Source organism: Centruroides sculpturatus, unplaced genomic scaffold, assembly GCF_000671375.1.
Source record: "Centruroides sculpturatus isolate CEXI.00-Female unplaced genomic scaffold, Cexi_2.0 scaffold315, whole genome shotgun sequence".
Classification (NCBI taxonomy): Eukaryota; Metazoa; Arthropoda; class Arachnida; order Scorpiones; family Buthidae; genus Centruroides; species Centruroides sculpturatus.
Genome location: NW_019384544.1, coordinates 534126 through 552644, shown reverse-complemented (window position 1 = coordinate 552644; position 18519 = coordinate 534126). Strand labels below are relative to the sequence as shown.

The 18519-nt window shown below is 31.0% G+C and overlaps 2 protein-coding genes across 2 annotated transcripts in view; one reads left to right on the top strand and one right to left on the bottom strand.

Annotated features, from left to right (window-relative positions):
* Window positions 1-9400, top strand: part of LOC111623461 (kinesin-like protein KIF21B) — a 76205-nt gene extending 66805 nt beyond the window's left edge. Inside the window, exons 25-34 of the mRNA XM_023366045.1 lie at window positions 1618-1802; window positions 3375-3525; window positions 4331-4515; window positions 6585-6739; window positions 6891-7074; window positions 7164-7328; window positions 7407-7527; window positions 8557-8727; window positions 8802-9001; window positions 9343-9400. Of these exons, the coding sequence (XP_023221813.1) occupies window positions 1618-1802; window positions 3375-3525; window positions 4331-4515; window positions 6585-6739; window positions 6891-7074; window positions 7164-7328; window positions 7407-7527; window positions 8557-8727; window positions 8802-9001; window positions 9343-9400 (1575 nt within the window). The remainder of the gene's footprint in view (window positions 1-1617; window positions 1803-3374; window positions 3526-4330; window positions 4516-6584; window positions 6740-6890; window positions 7075-7163; window positions 7329-7406; window positions 7528-8556; window positions 8728-8801; window positions 9002-9342) is intronic.
* Window positions 9401-15096: 5696 nt separating this feature from the next.
* LOC111623467 lies at window positions 15097-16453 on the bottom strand. The gene has a single exon (XM_023366051.1). The coding sequence runs from the start codon at window positions 16356-16358 to the stop codon at window positions 15423-15425; it is 936 nt and encodes a 311-aa protein (XP_023221819.1). The 5' UTR covers window positions 16359-16453; the 3' UTR covers window positions 15097-15422.
* Between the last annotated feature and the right edge of the window lie 2066 nt (window positions 16454-18519).

Genomic DNA, 18519 nt, shown 5'->3' with positions numbered 1-18519 from the left:
AATAATTATATCTCCTAAATTGGGCAGTTTAAAATTTATATCAAAGATGGAAACAAACCTTTTAATAGCCTATTAAAAAGCACCTCAAAAAAGATGATAATGATGAATTTCATAAAATTTGTGTATATATAAAACTTCAGTAATATTGGTAATTATTTGTGTAAACCTATCTCACAAGTAGGCCCAGTAAGTTCTCTCCATGAGGTCGCAATCAAAAGAGCAAGCTAGTCACTCCAATATATTGATTTATTCTAGATTGATCCAATTCATTGTGTCTTGACTAATTGAATTTTCATTGTTTCTGCATTAACCTGTTGCAGACATAATGGAATTTGAGAAACATCTCAAATATGGTAGAAGATGGTCTCAGAGGAAGTCTGTCTCAGTGCTATTCGTAAGCATTGAAGGAAATGTGAATGGAAGTGGCAAACATTCCACATACCTTTTCCTAAGAAAATTTTAAAAATTTAATCTTGATGAGCAATGTAGTAGTGTCACAGTGTAGCAACATTCTCCCTGCAGTAGTTAGTCTCTTGGACTGGCAGCACTGTTTCTTGTTGTATTTGAATACGTAACAGTCGTGCATTTTAGACACGAATAAAACCTTTCATTAAGGTAACGTCTTTGTCTCTTTATACTAAAGTGTTCAACCATTATTGGAAGAACCTTTGAAAGGAAAAAAAGAAATGCTTTTCAAACTGCACTTTTAAAGGAGGGAACCTAATGATTTAAAGAGCTTTTAGCTTTTTTTAGGATGCTTTCATTCATCCTTCTGCTGAGTAATCTTGTTTGGGCTGCAATTTGAAAAAATTCTAGACCTATAAATTTTCACTATTTTCCGTCTGTTTGTCTGCTGTATGATTTTCCTTAATCTCGAGAATGGCGTTAGGTAGATAAAAGTCGGGACCAGATATGGAAAGCTTAGGGTCAGGAGACACTGATTAACTATATACAAACTTCCACTTTGGGCCAGAAGTCACATTATTTTGATTCAAATATTTTCTCTTGAAAAGAGTTAAATACAGGACTAACAGGATTTCGTTGTTAACAGGAAAAGTATGCTAAACAACAGTAAGTAGACACAAAACTTATATGTCTAGCCTGCAAATTTAATAAATTTTAATCTCTGTTACTATTGCTTAGAAAAGGAAAGAACTTAAAAGTGCACTTGTAAAAATAATGAGAAAAAGTTTCCTTTGGACTCAACATAGATCATGTGTTGGAATTAATGAAAAATTTAGTGTCCTTGCACAAATATGGATTGATGCAATTGTGATTAGTTTAGTTGTAATGCCAGAGCTTGAAGTATCAGATTAATGTTTTCTGATTTCTGTAAAATACATATTTTTGTTTTTTCAATATTATCGCCGTCCAATAACTTGAAAGAGATTAAACTCTATACTTCGTATCAATATTCTTTGATCAAAAGGCAAGATTTACAAAAAAATAATAATAAAATTAATTAGTTGTCGGATAAATGATGACTAAAACAGTTCATATATTATTGAGCAAATTTTTGTATAAAAATATTGATCCCTGGTTTTGTTTAAAAATCAAAATTTTTTTTACCTAATGCCATAGTAAACGGAAAATTTGCATATCTTAAATTTTCTGTAGGCAAGGAAGAAAGCTGCTACTCCTGAAGATCTTTTATTTGCTGGCAGAACTCAAAGCAAATCATTAATGTCGCCTAGTCCTGTAATAACTACTCCAATAGAAGAAAAATCTATGATTGAATTTCATACTCCTATTAGACAGACAATAGAAGGACCTAGAGTCAAAAGTTTGTCCAGTTCTTTAAAGTAAGATTTTTTTTTATTATTATTTCAAAATAAAATTTTATTTTTAAATATATTTACTATTTTTAACCCATTCTAATATTTCTAAATCCCACATATACTGTATATATATTATGTAATTCAAATGAACAATATAATGAATTTAGGTTTTAGATGTCATAATTCACTATTGCTTGAAATAATTATTTTACATTAAGCAATAGAATATAACTTTTCAGAACAAATTACTCTAAATAAGATTATTTCTCTTTTTCGTATAAAAAATTTATCGGAAGATATTGATAATGATTTTAAATAAAAGTATTATTTTTTACTAAATTGTTGCTTATGATTATTTACGTTTGGTTTCATTGCTTTTGAGTTTATTTAACTCTGTTACTGTGAAAGACCGAAATTAGAGAATGTCGATATTCTCCGGTGAATGTCGACACACACAAAATACGTCAGTGAAAGACCGAGTATTTGGTTATATTATTATACATTCGAACAATCGGCGGTGTATGTCGACAAGCACAGATAAGCTTCGGTGGAGGTCGAAGAAATTGTTAATACTTTTGAAGAAAATTTGAGCAGTGGTCGTAACGAATACCATATTCCAAAGGAAAATATTGAAGAGGAGCTGCAACCCACCACATCTTCATATCAAGCCCTGACTGAACAACACGAAGTTATGTCTATAAAAAGAGCAGCCGCAAAAGAGAATCTTCTACTGCAAGCAATGAAAATGTTACGAACCTCAAAAAGAAAATTTCCTTCTGCTTAAATTGGTGATACCGTACGAATACAAGTCCCCGATGTCGACCATGGCAGTATAGATGGCCGAAATGTGTTGGCGGAATAGAAGACTCAGACTTTTATAAATTAGCAAAGAAAAATGGTACCCTCAAGCAGCTTTATACTCATAATCATTTCGTAATTTGTAAAGAAAAGTTACTTTCCATAGATGAGATTTCTTCTCAAGAAATATCGCAGAGAGAAGCAGCCAAAGTAATCGGAAAAGTGGAGGGCAAGGCTATACACACTGTCATTGTAGAAGTGTTCCATGAATAAATGCAGTTGTAAAAGCAAGGGACTCTTGTGCAATTCAAAGTGTCGTAACAGTTTAAGTTGTTGCAATAAATAAGATTGTATAACGTTAATCACATAACTTATGTGTAAGTTTATTATTTTCTTTAATGACTTAGTATGTACTGTTCGTTTTAAGTTCAACAGTTTATTTACATGTGCTGTTACTTAAGCTTTCTCCTATTTTGACATATTAAAAAGTTGCAATTTTGTCTTAATGTAATAAAAATATTTTTATTCAACATTCACCATCACTGTATGCCGAATGTCGACATTTGCCGGTGTCAGTGAGAAATAATGATATTTAGCAAATATTTCGTACATACACGAAACGACTGTGTGAATGCTGACATTCGCCAGATATTGGTCATTCACAGTAACAACTCCTTATTTAAAATTTCTTCAAATAAATTGCCATAATATATCCATTTAACCAAAATTTCTTCTTTGCTATTCTTTTTCTTTCTTTCACTCTTTATGATGACTGTTAATCATATTCAACAACTATAGAGAACTGTCTACAAAATCTAAACTTGAGACTTCTCCTTCACTGAGACGAAAAGCAAGAGAAAAAGTATTTGGTCAGGACACGTCTCCTTCTTTACTTCGTAAACATACTGGTTTTTTTACTCCTCCTTCTATCTCCAGACAGAATTCCATGTAAGATTATTATTATTAAACTTTATTTCTACAAACTAATTTTCAATAAACTTTTAATATTACTACTATAATCAAATTTTGAATAAAATTCATTAATTTGCCATTAAGTAATGATTTTATTTTTTATTGTTATTAATATTAGTCATATTCCTGTTTATATACCCTTTACATTATTTTGATTCAAATATTTTCTCTTGAAAAGAGTTAAATACAGGACTAACAGGATTTCGTTGTTAACAGGAAAAGTATGCTAAACAACAGTAAGTAGACACAAAACTTATATGTCTAGCCTGCAAATTTAATAAATTTTAATCTCTGTTACTATTGCTTAGAAAAGGAAAGAACTTAAAAGTGCACTTGTAAAAATAATGAGAAAAAGTTTCCTTTGGACTCAACATAGATCATGTGTTGGAATTAATGAAAAATTTAGTGTCCTTGCACAAATATGGATTGATGCAATTGTGATTAGTTTAGTTGTAATGCCAGAGCTTGAAGTATCAGATTAATGTTTTCTGATTTCTGTAAAATACATATTTTTGTTTTTTCAATATTATCGCCGTCCAATAACTTGAAAGAGATTAAACTCTATACTTCGTATCAATATTCTTTGATCAAAAGGCAAGATTTACAAAAAAATAATAATAAAATTAATTAGTTGTCGGATAAATGATGACTAAAACAGTTCATATATTATTGAGCAAATTTTTGTATAAAAATATTGATCCCTGGTTTTGTTTAAAAATCAAAATTTTTTTTACCTAATGCCATAGTAAACGGAAAATTTGCATATCTTAAATTTTCTGTAGGCAAGGAAGAAAGCTGCTACTCCTGAAGATCTTTTATTTGCTGGCAGAACTCAAAGCAAATCATTAATGTCGCCTAGTCCTGTAATAACTACTCCAATAGAAGAAAAATCTATGATTGAATTTCATACTCCTATTAGACAGACAATAGAAGGACCTAGAGTCAAAAGTTTGTCCAGTTCTTTAAAGTAAGANATTGATTCCAGCTTTTTTATAAATATAAAGATTAGCAACAAAGCATTTAAATGTGTTTACAAAACTTTTCTTTTAACCTTAAAACTTACATGAAGTTAAAAAAAATCTGGTAAAAAATTTCAAAAATTTAACTTATATTTAAACTATAAATAATTTATTAACAAACACTTTTTTCACTGTTATACTAGAGATAAATTGAGTTACCTTCTTTTTTATAGTAACTGGATTTATATTTGTTTCTGTGTAATGAGATTAAATAGATTCAACTCTAAGAATTATCATCTAGAATTTAAAAATGCATTACTATTAATATCATCAGAATTAATTAATATTTACTGATGTGAGATTGCGGTCAAAGGTATTGTACCTTCTAATTGTCGGGACGTTGAGGCCCACTCACTCTCGTCTAAGGATGGCCAAAAAATAGATATGTCGCCTGAATCTTTTGACTCGTTCGACTGTCAGGACTGACACCAGATAGGGTGCAAAATCTTTCCCTATCTCGCTATGAAATTACTGAATTAAAAAGAGGGCTTCCTTGTTGATGAGTGGAGAGAGTCATGAGCAAGTCCACGATGTAGAGGAGTGTATTGTTTGTATTTAAACAATCAAAGGAGAGTCAACGAGTTAACTTAAGAATAAGAGATTTACTAAAATAAAATAAACCCACGAGATACATCATTCCAAATACAAATTAACATAATCGAGTGTAACTGGAGTTAACCTCTAAACCAAGAGTATACTGCTGAACTGAGAGAGAGAGAGTTTACAGTAAAATTAACTTACTATCCTGATTGTAGATCTGGAAGGTAATCTTCTTCTGAACTATGTGTAGTTTCTTGGTGAAGCTCGGAGATGGAGGATGGGTGAGGGAATTGGACTCTTGATGTGGGAGCACAAATGAGAAATTACATGAATTATGGCAGGTTCTTTGGGATTGTTGACTGGATTCTATGGCAATGTCTTCCCTCTATGTTGACTGTTGTCGTTTATAGCCCTTTCCAAGGATGAAGAACTGCATCTCCTATGGCAAATCTCTTCCTTTCTCACAGACCGCATGTCTCCTATGGCAATGCCATACTTCTGTTGACTGCATCTCCTGTGCAGTCTATTCTTTTGATGACTGCCCCGAATGGCAGGAAAATTGCCCCTTTTATCGTAATTTCTGACCAATAACATTAAAGGATTTACGGCTGCTGACGGGATGTGTGGGGACATGCAGAGGAGTGGATAAGCAGATGGTTTGATTATGATAAGGAATGAACCCTTGGAAAGGGAAGTTGATTTCCCTTCTTTCTGTAAAAAGTGACACTGTGTCTTCCTTTTTTGTAAACAACTTGGAAAAACTAGATATATTTCTCATGCTAATTAACTAATAAAATTCCGAATCTCACACTTACAAACAAGCATCTTTTTCGATATTAATACAATATAATTCAATTCGGTATACTTTTTATTGTTTAACATTGTTATTTTCTATGCAAGTTTAGATACTATTATTATTCTTTTACATTTATCCCAAGTTTAATATAAATTTAGTCACTTTTACCTATAGTAGATTGACAAATAACATAATTAAAAAATAGAGTTATCCAGAGCTGGAGTTTTTGATAATTATGTTTGCAAGATACTTATATATCACAGTTGATACATATCAAAGTAAATGTGTTAAAATTTTTTCTGAGGTTTTATTCTCACTAATTGATTTTTAAAAGAGTAGGTAGATTTTTAAAATTTATGTTGAGTATGTGCAGCATATTAATATATAATATATAACATACTGAAAAAAAAACAGATTTACTAGCTTTAATTTTATGTTAAGATTGATAAATGCATATTATTACTTATTGAAAATACATTGGTAATATTTTATAAATGCTAGATAATAAATATTATATTTATTATTTAATATTTATTACTTATTACACAGTATATCATTTATTTCAACATGTTTTGAATTAAATTTATAATATCTAAGAGATATAATAAAAAACATATGATTATATAATTGATTTTTAATTAATTAAATATTTAATTTTAAAAATTTTATAAAATTAATTTCAATAAATTTATCTAGGGGTTATATTCTTCCAATAACTGGACGTGTTGTCCAAGCAAAACATAGTCCATTAGTTTGTACCCACATTGCAGAAGGTCACGGTAAAGCTGTCCTATCGGTGACGGCTACCGATGATGTGCTGTTCAGTAGTTCTAAGGGTAAGTTTTTCTTATGTTTATAGTTTAGCAAAGAAAATTCTGTCAAATATCTTCAATAAATATAAAGTATAATTGCTGTATTGATAGTAATTAATAGAGAGAATGCAAAATAATTCATGCATTCATTTTAAGAAGTTATGTTTTTTCTTAGATCGAACTGTTAAAATATGGGATTTGCATACTGGACAAGAAATTCAAAGTTTAGCAGGACATCCAAATAATGTTATAACTGTGAAATATTGTGAATACACGAGACTTGCATTTAGTGTTTCAACTGCTTATGTAAAAGTATGGGATGTTAGAGAAAATCCATCCAAATGTATAAAAACTCTTTGGTAAAATTCACATATAATATATATATTTATTATATTAATAATAAATAATTATTATTTACATATTATATACATATTATATTTTTAATTAGTTCTTCTGGTTTGACAAATAATGGACCAGTGGTAACGAATACATCATCCAGAACTATACAGTTGCCACAAGGAGAAACACAGATTAATGATATAGCTTTGAATCATTACGGAACAACTCTCTTTACTGCGGCTGGAAATATTGTTAGATTTTGGGATTTACGAATGTAAGTTTTTCCTAGCAATTGAATTTTATTATAATTTAGTCATAAATTAATTTTTTATTGCATATTATATTATTATAGGTTTCATAGTATTGGCAAATTAAGTGGAGGACATCAATCTGCTGTCATGTGTTTAGCTGTTGATGAATTAGGAGTGGATAATAATTTAGTTATAACAGGATCAAAAGATCATTACATAAAGGTAAAATTTATTAATTATATTTTAAACAACATAAAATAATTAAGTAGCCGAGAAACTTGGTGACAAGATTAGATTTAAAATTTTTTAAATGATTTAACGTTTCTAATATTACAAATATTATGTAAAATGAAAATGGCAAACAGAGTCATGCCATTTTCTGTCTAATTCCTTACAGGGGAAATTTTTGAATTGATATAACATCACTTCCAGTTTGCATTGGAAGTTCATATATATAGTTAAGGAAAGCTTAAGGGAAGGAGTCCCTGATTATCTGTTCTCAGCTTTCATCTATGTAACTCCATTCTCAAAATTAAGGAAAGACAGACAGACACAAAGACAGATGACAGTGGGAATTTATAGATCTACAACTTTTTCAAATTTCAGTCCAATAATTATATTTTTGCTTAAAAATAAGCATCGAGTGCTGTGATGTCGCCAATGCCTTCAATGCAGAATCTGAATATTCTTATAGTACATCCACCATTATTAATTTTTTTTGTATACTTCTAAACCACCAAGCATGTACCCCGGTTGGAAATTGTTGTCCTAAACAATACAACTTTATATACCCTTCAAAAATCATCAATAAAAAAGTCCATCATTAAATGTGTCATTATTTCCAGAAACTATAAAAGAATTGAAAACATAAGACTGTAATTTATTTACATATCTTTAAGTATAATTTTAAGATTTCAGTCATACAACAATTTTATATTTAGAAAAGATTATAACAGATTTTCTTTTTGCCATTAACTGTTCAATTTTGCCATTAACTCTTGCAGAAGTTGCTAATTCATTGGACAGAGCTGGAAGAACAAAATTATATTTAACATACTGTGCACCACAAAAACCAAAACAAAGCAACTGCATGGTGAACTACAGCTGTATTACAGCCTACCAAAATCAAAATTATCCAGTCTCAAAAATAGTAATGAATCAAATATACAACTTCCAGAAATCCAGAATTATCAGAAAATCGACTCTGTATATTTTAAATATTATGAAGTGAAATTTAAAATATATTTTCAGGTTTTTGAAGTTATGGAAGGAGTAGGTGGAATTCACACTCCTAGAATGAATTTAGAGCCTCCCCATTATGATGGTATCCAATCCCTTGCTATCAAAGGAGATTATTTGTTCTCTGGATCACGGGATATGTGTATTAAAAAATGGGATTTGGCTAATAGGTGCCTTGTTCAGGTAACATTTTTAATATATATTTATATCAAAGGTTTTTTAAATATGCATGTAATAATGTCCGTTTTATTTTTCAGTCACTCAATCAAGCTCACAAAGATTGGATATGTTCTATGAGCTTTCTTCCAAGTGGAAATGCATTGCTGAGTAGTTGTCGTGGTGGCTATGTAAAACTGTGGGCATCTGATAGTTGTCATTTACTTGGAGAAATTCGAGCACATAATGCTCCCATTAATTCCCTTGCTACTAATTCCAGTTCTATTTTCACTGCTTCAAAGTAAGATTACTTATTTTACTTATTATTTATATATTAAATGAAATAATGGTAGAAGTTTACCTAGGTAGTCCCATGGTGGCACTTCTGATTGCCATCTTGTTTGTGAACAAGACGTCCACAAACAAGATGGCGACCAGCTCAGCTACTTACTACATCGGCATTTAAAGAAATAATCTTTCACTCACCAGTGACATATTTTCTCAGATTTATTCGGTAAAAAACATGGTTAGGATGATTCTATCATAACTTTGTCCTTTTCCACCGTAGAAACTTTTTCTGCATTCTTAACACACGATTCTTCCCCTTTACGATTTTCAGATTTATTTGTCACTTACTTTCAGGACTGGAGGTACAATGTCTGGTTCTTTCCAAACTAAAACATGTGTCACTCCTGGATAAAACTCATTCATATGCTTAACAAACAGGTCAAACCTTTCTCCTAGTTTTTTCATTTTGCTCACAACTATCTCATTGATTTAGACAACCTTTCCAGATCCATCCAATTTTTGTTCCAGTAGAATCAAATGATGAAACAATCATAATGTGTTGTATGAAATTTGCCCATTCAACAGTTGTTTGACTACTCATGCCCACAGGCAAACAGCTGACGTTCAACATGCATTCTATGTAAATTAGATGCCAAATAAACAAAAAAATAGTTTCCCAAGAAATTTTCCCAATTTACATTGAAAAATTACTTCAAATGATAAACTGTTCATCTTGCATTTGTGACATCTAAAAGAAACAGAATCACGATCCTTTCAATAATTTAATTTATGACGACCATCACATTTCGAACAAACTGCATCTGCAGGTTGCGTACCAAACTTTATGGCAAACATACCAACTGATGTATTTCTCTTGTCACAATTAAATTCTAAATAGTCTGATATTATAAGATGAAAAAAAAATCTCTTGAAGCACACTTTTGCCAAAAAAAATTGTTGATTTTTACGAGCTCTGCCATTACAACAATAAATGACAAAATATGAATTATAAACGTCAAAAAAAAAATTCACACAACAATACGTAACTTGTTGAACCTAAAAATTTAAATTACTCTTAACACAATTATAAAATGTTAGGAAATTATTCTAGAACTGAAATGATGTTAGAAAGCTTGTAAACTAAAGACAGTGACACCTAGATTAACTTTCAAAACACACGTGTTGTCGAGATTCCAGGAGTGCCACTATTGGGACTACCTAGGTAAACTTCTACCGAAATAATAATAATAATAATTAAAAATTATTATCAGAAATAAAGTTGAAAGTATCTGATGCTAATAAATTATCACTTTCATTGTACAATTATAATTAGTTTGGACCAAAAACATAATAGAAATAAACAGTTCCTTGTATTCATTTTAAAGAAAGTAAATTTGTTTTATTTAAACTTTCTATTTTAAACATTGTCAAGTGTGCAATAATTATAGAAACAATTCTAAGCCACATTAATTTAAAATTACAGTAGAGCATTGATTATCCGACCTCCGATTAATCGTCACATCGGTTAACTGCCCGTTCCAGTCGGCAAATTTCAAATGTCTGCTAGTGATGTGGCGCTACAATATTTGGCTATGTCTTGGCTACTTTAATATTATTTTTGTTAAATTTTTGCGTGTTTTAGCTGACAACATTGGCTTGACCATAGAAGAGAGGCCAGTATTTAAACGAGACTTAATTTTCTAATTATGAGTGGTTGTTTGTTTTGTGAGCAATAAAATAATTTAAAAATAATTTTTAATGATACAATAGTGACAATTATTAAAAAAAAAAATTTGTTAGGCTTAACATCAATGAAAATTCAACGCGAAGTTGGTTAATAGAAATATACTAATATACTATACTAATAATGTATTTTTTCCTTCTTTTCGGTTATCCGACCAACCAGAGTCCCCAATTGAGTCGGATAATCGATGCTCTACTGTATATTCAATTAAATTTCAATATGATTTAAATAAGATTATTTCAGCTACTCTATTATACACAAAATTTTATGTATATAATCATTTAAATAATTATTCTGTTGTTATATATTAATAGATTATATTTAAAATTAAGATAAAGAAATATTAAATNATGGACTGAAGGAGGTTTCTGCGGACACAATGCCTCCAAGCAGATTAAAAAATAACCAACTGGAAGCGTGCCATTCAAAAAGTTCAGGAACTTTTCGAACAGACCTATTAAAAGAAAAAGACAAAACTAACAGGTTATTTGTTATATGCAAGTATTAATGAATACATTTAAATGTATTAATTGTGTTTGTAATATTTTCCTTAAATGAAAATGGAATTTCTAAGATGATTAATATAAATATAAAAATGGTAAATTGTGGAATTACTAATTTATATAAACCATCAAGAATCGAAAGTATGATAAAGTGACTATGTTTTTCTTTTTTGTTTTTTTATAAACAAAGACCTTGGTACAAGATAATGTTAACTCAATTTCTTTGTTGAACATTGTTGAATTTCTACAAACTTAGGTCTTAATAGAGAGGTTGCAGCCGACATTTTCAACGCGAAAACGTGTTCGTCGGACGTTCAGTGCCGCTTTCCTATAAGCCTAGAAGTTTGACAATGGTGTTTGGATAGTCAGTGGAATCATACTCTATGTCCCAAACACCATTGCCAAACTTCTAGGCTTACAGGAAAGTGGCACTGAACGTCCGACGTACACATTTTTGCGTTGAAAACGTCAGCCACAACCTCTCTAATAATAATGAGGTTGTAGAATACTAAATTTATATTGTATTTATACTTATTAGACAATCATACTTTAAATAAATAATATAATATATTATGAAAGCTCAAAAAAGATTACAAAGAATGTAAATAGGAATAAAGAGAGTAAAAAAAAGATAAAATAAAAGAGTGTAATTAATGTCTTTATTCAGATTTTGTACTTATAAAGTTACTGAATTTTTAATGATTTTTGTTTATCAAAAGATAATACAACATGCATTTACTCTATTAACACGTATGGCCAGATTTAGACTCCTAAAGACCCTAAGCATTGAAAAGATTTTGGTGCCTCCATATACTGTACAGTACATATAATTCAAAATATAAACAATAATAAAAATAAAATTATTTTTCAAAATGAATGACGCCAGCAAATACTTTAATTATTTCATTTATTTTGGGGGGGTCCCTTTTTGTGAACCTTGGGGTAGCTGCACATTTACAGTTTTGTACCATATATGGTCCATGGTAAATCAGGAAATGAAATTTTTCTGTGGTACTTTCCCAGATTGAAAGTACGGCAATCGATCAAAAATGACCCCCCCATGATTTAATTTATTAATTTTAAATTTCAAAAGTGGGAAGATGTTAATCTACTAATACATGCTCTTGATTCAAATAAACAGGAGATAACACAATCGACTGCAAATTAATGAGAGAATTTTACACGATTTAGATACAGGATTCCTACAGACCTAAAAAAATCAGGGATTTTTATTAGTGCTTGGAAAAAGTCGTGGAAAATCAGGGAATTTGTCTAAAACTAAAAGAATTTGCCTCCACTGCTTGTTGATTTTTTTTGCTCGCAATATGGCTGACCGAATGTGGCTGTCTGCAGACAGAAAGAAGTAATGTGGTGCAATGTAACTTACAAAAAAGGATGCAGAATATTTTCAGGACCCAAAATTTATCCAAAACACACAAAATAAAAACTATAATTTATGAGCCAATTAATAATTATTACATAGTTTGGAAAAATCAAATTAAATCATACACATAACTTAAAACATATAAAATCATTTAAATTAAAATGTTAACAAAGACATTATTTTAAGAAACACTTATTAATATTTTATATAGTTTATTCTCTAACTCAAACATATGTAACTCAAATATTTCTTTAATTCAAAGAAAACAAAGCACTTGGTAGGTCTCAATGGAATAGCATAGGGATTTGATGTCTCCCCCATCAAAACCAATTTATGTTACTTTCAACAACCCCGACTCAAATTTTAATATTTATTCTACCCAAGTGATTCTAATTATTGGATTTTCATGAAATTTTCCGACAGTTAGTTGTATCTACTCTACTATGAACACCAAAAAATACTTCAAAAAGGAAAATTTCAGATTTGACAAGAAAATTTTTGTATTATTTGAAATTTCTCACCATGGCCATTTTGTCTAACTTCTAAAATACTCTTTTACACAATCTTCTAAAATTATTTTAACTAAAGTTAATAAGAATAATTATATACATTTATAATTTAAATAATTTCATTAAAACATTATAGTTTGAAATTTCTTGAAATTTTAAAACACAAGCTGGGTCTGAGCCCTTATACTAGCTTCACTAATGTGCTTACCTCGTCATTAGCTGCATAGATAAAACACTGCTACAGTTGATCCCCCTATAACACTGTTGATAATTCCGTTTTATATGAATTCCATGTTGTACGAGTCACTTAGATTTTACAAATACGTGTGCCAGGCTGTGAACAGCTCACGTATTTGTAAAATCTAAGTGATTCGTACAACATGGAATTCATATAAAACGGAATTATCAACAGTGTTATAGGGGTAGTTGGTTGCAAGCCATCTCACCAATGGTCTGGTCACGCAGTGTTTTCCAGATTTTCTTCACATATCTAAAACCTAAATAGGATCAGTTTCCTATAGAAAGTCTTCTGAGATAATTCAGATAGATTTCTCAACAATGTGTGGTCCATGGATCCCTGTGAACGTACAAATACATTGATGGGATCCTTGAGTTTATAGAAGAAAAAGAAGTATATTATATTGTGCAAATTAAAAGTTCTTATTTACTTTTAAAACACATATAAAATCATTTAAATTAAAATGTTAACAAAGACATTATTTTAAGAAACATTTATTAATATTTTATATATAGAATTGGGTGATGCATCATAATTTACAAACAATACGTTGACGACATCATTTTATATATATTTTAATTAAATTCTATTTTATGGTTTCTCAAAAGTTTTATTTTATTAATTAAAGAGGTTCACCAGAAAGTGAAGTTTGATAAACACTAGGTTAATGCATGCCATTAGGGTATTTTGTACTTAAAGACATAGTTCTTTCGATTTTCTAAAAATTATATTAAGTTTTTCTCTTACAAGTTAGATAAAGAGATACTGTTGATAATAAGAATATAAAAGCTATTACAGTGAAATGGTGACTTAATGAGTGGGACGTGTACAATAGAAATGTAAAGAATACACAAGTGCTATACCTAAAGACCAAGTTCTTAAGCAATTCTTTAAATCTTACACGACCAAAATAATGAGCTAATTTTAAATTTTACATTTTTTAATTTTAGATTTAATAAGTCTTATTACACACAAGACTTATTATTCTATTGCATTGTAAGATTGTATTTTAAAATCACTCAAAATCAGACCTTATAGCGTAATCATTTTATGTATTTTTTAAAATTTTGTTTTAAATATTTTAACTCTCTCCAAATCCCTCACAATCACCATTTACATAACAATAGAAATAAAATACTTATTTCTAATTTCAATAACTCAGCAATTATAAAAAAAAATATGTAACTGTTAATTAGAAAAAAAAATAACTAATTGAAGAAGAAACAGTAATGTACGTGTGTAGTAAGTCAAATGCTGTTTTATTTTGTCAATTTGCCATACTGTAAGGGACCCGAGGATCGGAGAATTTTAACAAAGTTGGTCAGAGAAAGTCGTGGAATTTAAAACAAAAAATTTGAGTAAGAACCCCGTAAGTAGGTATCGGACGAGGACTAGCATCCGGCGTCCAGTTCAAATTAAGAGGAAATTTGAATTAACCAGCGTCTATTGTATATTGAAACTTAATTTTTTTTTAATTAAATTTTTTAATCTGCGCGCAAATGGCATAATTCATCATTCTGAGCCATTAATAATTTATGTATTTAATATGTAAAAATTTTTAAAATGTTTTCCTTTGTTCGATTCTTTAAATAATTTTCTGAAATTTTTACTTATTTCTTGTATGGAAGAAATGAAAATTCTGTATAACTGTTTAAATTTTTAAGAAAGGAACACAGCATAAAGGAAAATAAAACATTTATGTTATATAGTTCATATTTACATAAGCCTCATGATGCAAGTCCAAGTATCTATTTGGAAAATTGCACAGGTACTTCCTTTTACTATGTAGACTCAGAAAATAATATAGTTTAATCATTCCATTCCACTTGATTTTTCCTGAAACTTTTCTCTTGCTTCCAAGACAGCTTCCTATTTTCATCATATGCAGTTTACTGTCCATTCTTCATGTGTCTATCTTAACAATTTCATGTTTCCTTGACTTAAACTCTTCTTCTAAGATGTAGCACAATTAACTATTCCATTAAAAGATTCATTTTCAAAAGGATAGACCCAAGAAGGACAGTTCGAAAACAGTTGCAAGCAAACTTCTACGGAGCTAGTAATCAGGCTGATAAAACCTCGCAACAGCAAGCAGAAAGTAGTGAAGTCGCCGGGTCGTTTTCGGATATTTCATTTTGAAAAGATGTTCGGCCAAATGTTCGACAATATGCACTTTTCGTTGACCGTTCGAGCAGAACTTTCGCCTCTTTCTCTGAACATTGTTCCTAAGGAAACTCGTCTGGGAATTGACAAAGTTATAAGAGTGATTTACTGTCAGCTGACGAAAGTCTTCATTTTGAAGACAATCGTATGTCTTCCAGCAATCACTTACAACCGTCGTCCCGGGAAGCACCCACTCCTTCAATACCGTGAGCAAGGTCTCGCCGTCGCCCGACTCTACAGGAACAAAAAAGGTACGTCGAGACTCCCTCTCAATGCCCACAAAGATCCATTCACCCGTGATTATTCTTCTAGTGTTTACTTTCGGCTTTCCAAATTTGGCCTCGCTAATCTCCACGACCCTGTCTTTTCCTCCAAGTTTCTCCGACATAGACGCCGCATCGTGGATAAGTACCTCTCTATAGAAAGAGAGCCAATCCACGACAGTGTTAGGGGAAAGGCCAAGTTGTTGTTGGAGAAGAGTCTGCCTCGGAGGCGGAAAGATCAACAGGGTGTGTATGAATCTCCACACGGTAACGAGCGGAAGACTGGCATGTTCAAAAAATGTTCCAGACCAAATGGACTTGGACCAATTACAGCTTGCTGCACGTTGCCTTCCTCGTCGGATTAGTTTACCGCATCGAAACCTGCCACTTTCTCCTGCAACTAAGGAGTTGCCACACCGACCGCAATTGGTTCGATCTCGCCAAATGCCGTGGCGCAGCAATTCCTCTTTAATGTAGTCTTTAGAATGGAGTACTGTGTCATAGAAATTCAACTCGCAACCGGCGCAGACATCCGTGGAATTCGAACTCGAACTCGAACTCGCCATCGCAGAACGAAACGACAATTGTACTAGGTAGTACAGTACAGAACAAAGCGATATATTTATTACGGGAACCAGGCGTTTTTTCTTATTTTATTTTAAAGAGGAGGCATATTTAACAGAAATTTACAAAACACATAGAATTCTTTCCGGGAGACCAGCATATAAAGTGCTATAAACAAAAAAATTATAGGACTACTTACCGAATGTGCCCCGTTCGAGAGGCCATTACTTAAGCTTGTTGTCGTCGCGGAGTTGCACGTTGGACGGCGGATGTACACGAATCGCGTTACATGACTATACCTCTGACGCGTTTCCGGAAAAATTCGTTATTTGACGTTTATGTGAATCTTATATATATATGTATGTTATTATTATATAACTCTTCATTTTAAAATTAAAGGAATTAGTTATATATTTGTAAATTTAGTTAACAAATTTACAAATACGGTGGATTTCGTTATAAAATGTTACGGTGCGTAACTAAAGCGGTTTATCAAACTGTGGTCCGCGGGCTGTTCGGAGTCACGTGTGAGGTCCGAATCCCCCTCAGTTGTTTACATATTTTCGCACTCTTTTTCTGTGAAAAACGAAGATTTTCTTTGTAAACGATCTGTCAAACTCGAAGTGGGAAAGACGGTGTCATTGTAGACTTATAAATTCCCATTGTCGTCCGTCTGTCCTTCCTCAATTTCGAGAACGGGGTTAGATAGATGAAATTCGAGACCAGATATGGAAAGAATAGGAGGAAGAGGCCCCGATTATCTATACAGAAACTTCCGATGTAAACCGGAAATTACGTTATTTCAATTCAAAGTTTCACCTGAAAAGAGTTAAATGATCGGCACGACTCTATTGTTAACAGGAAAAGCATGGTGTACAGGGACAAGACACTACTAATTTCAGGTGAGAGCATATACTGTATTTTAAATTGTACCTTATTTTATAATATCTTGCAAATACTTTTTAACAATAAAACATTTATTATTAAAATTAATTTGTTTATATTAACACTCTCTTACTTTTCCGGTTGTTAGACTATAAATATAACGGGGAAAGCGAACGATCGAAACATGACCCCCCCACCAAGATTTTTACATTTTTGGACTTAGGACACTTCGAGAAATGCAAAAGATTCGGGTGTAATTTCTGTATATTTGAATATTTGTGTGTGGGAGGGACGGAATTTTATACACTCTCTTTGAAGCTTAATAACTCCTGTGCCTTTTGTCGAAAATTTCTGAAATTTTGCAGGAAAGTTTGCTTATTAGGGAGATTGATGCTATTAAATTTTGGTGCTTAAAGGTCGACGGGGTGAGGAGATAAAGGGGGGGGGTCGTGTATCATATCTTGAGTAGGGTCGGACTTAATGACGATTTTACTCATTATTACCATTTACATTTTTTTTTATACTGCGATTCTTTTAATTTTGAATTTAAGTAATCTGAATTTTCCGTCTAATTATGAGTAAAAATTCAATTATTAATAGTGAAATTACGGAATGCTAATTGATAATATCATTATGTGGTAGTAATTACGAATAGATTGATAATTTAACAGACTAATTACAAATAAATAATCAGAAAATGTATATATAAATTAGTATTAGCTTCAAGGTAATCAAACACAATATAAAGTTATAAACACTAATTTTATTTAAAGTATAAAAAATAAGAATATATATCATATATCAAAATTTGTTAATACATCAGTTTACAATAATCATGCTGGTAGATAACATTTTTTTAATATTAAAACGACAGAAGTGCGACGTCAATAATGAAAAGACATAATTATAATGACATTTATTCTATTCTTAAAAATAAAATATAGGCATGAATAAAGTAATTAATAATAGTTTGGGTTGTTAAAACATTATCAAATTATTAAAATGAAAATTATCAATTTTATATTGGTATTTCTAAATGTATTTTATGATTCAAAGTGCTGTAATATGTTGAAATATTCTGAGAAAACTCCACGTACTAATCAAAATTGATTCTTAGCATTTCGAGGCTTTGCAGCATCTACAGTCTTTGCAGGTACAATCAGATCCGCCGCATTTTGCTGCTTTACAACATCTGCAATCTTTGCAGGTACAATCAGGACCTCCGCATTTCGAAGCTTGGCAGCATCTACAATCTTTGCAGGTACAGTCAGATCCGCC

What these genes read in the sequence shown, in the direction of transcription:
- LOC111623467 (XM_023366051.1), bottom strand. Translation starts at nt 16,358, where the DNA reads ATGGCGAGTTCGAGTTCGAGTTCGAATTCCACGGATGTCTGCGCCGGT.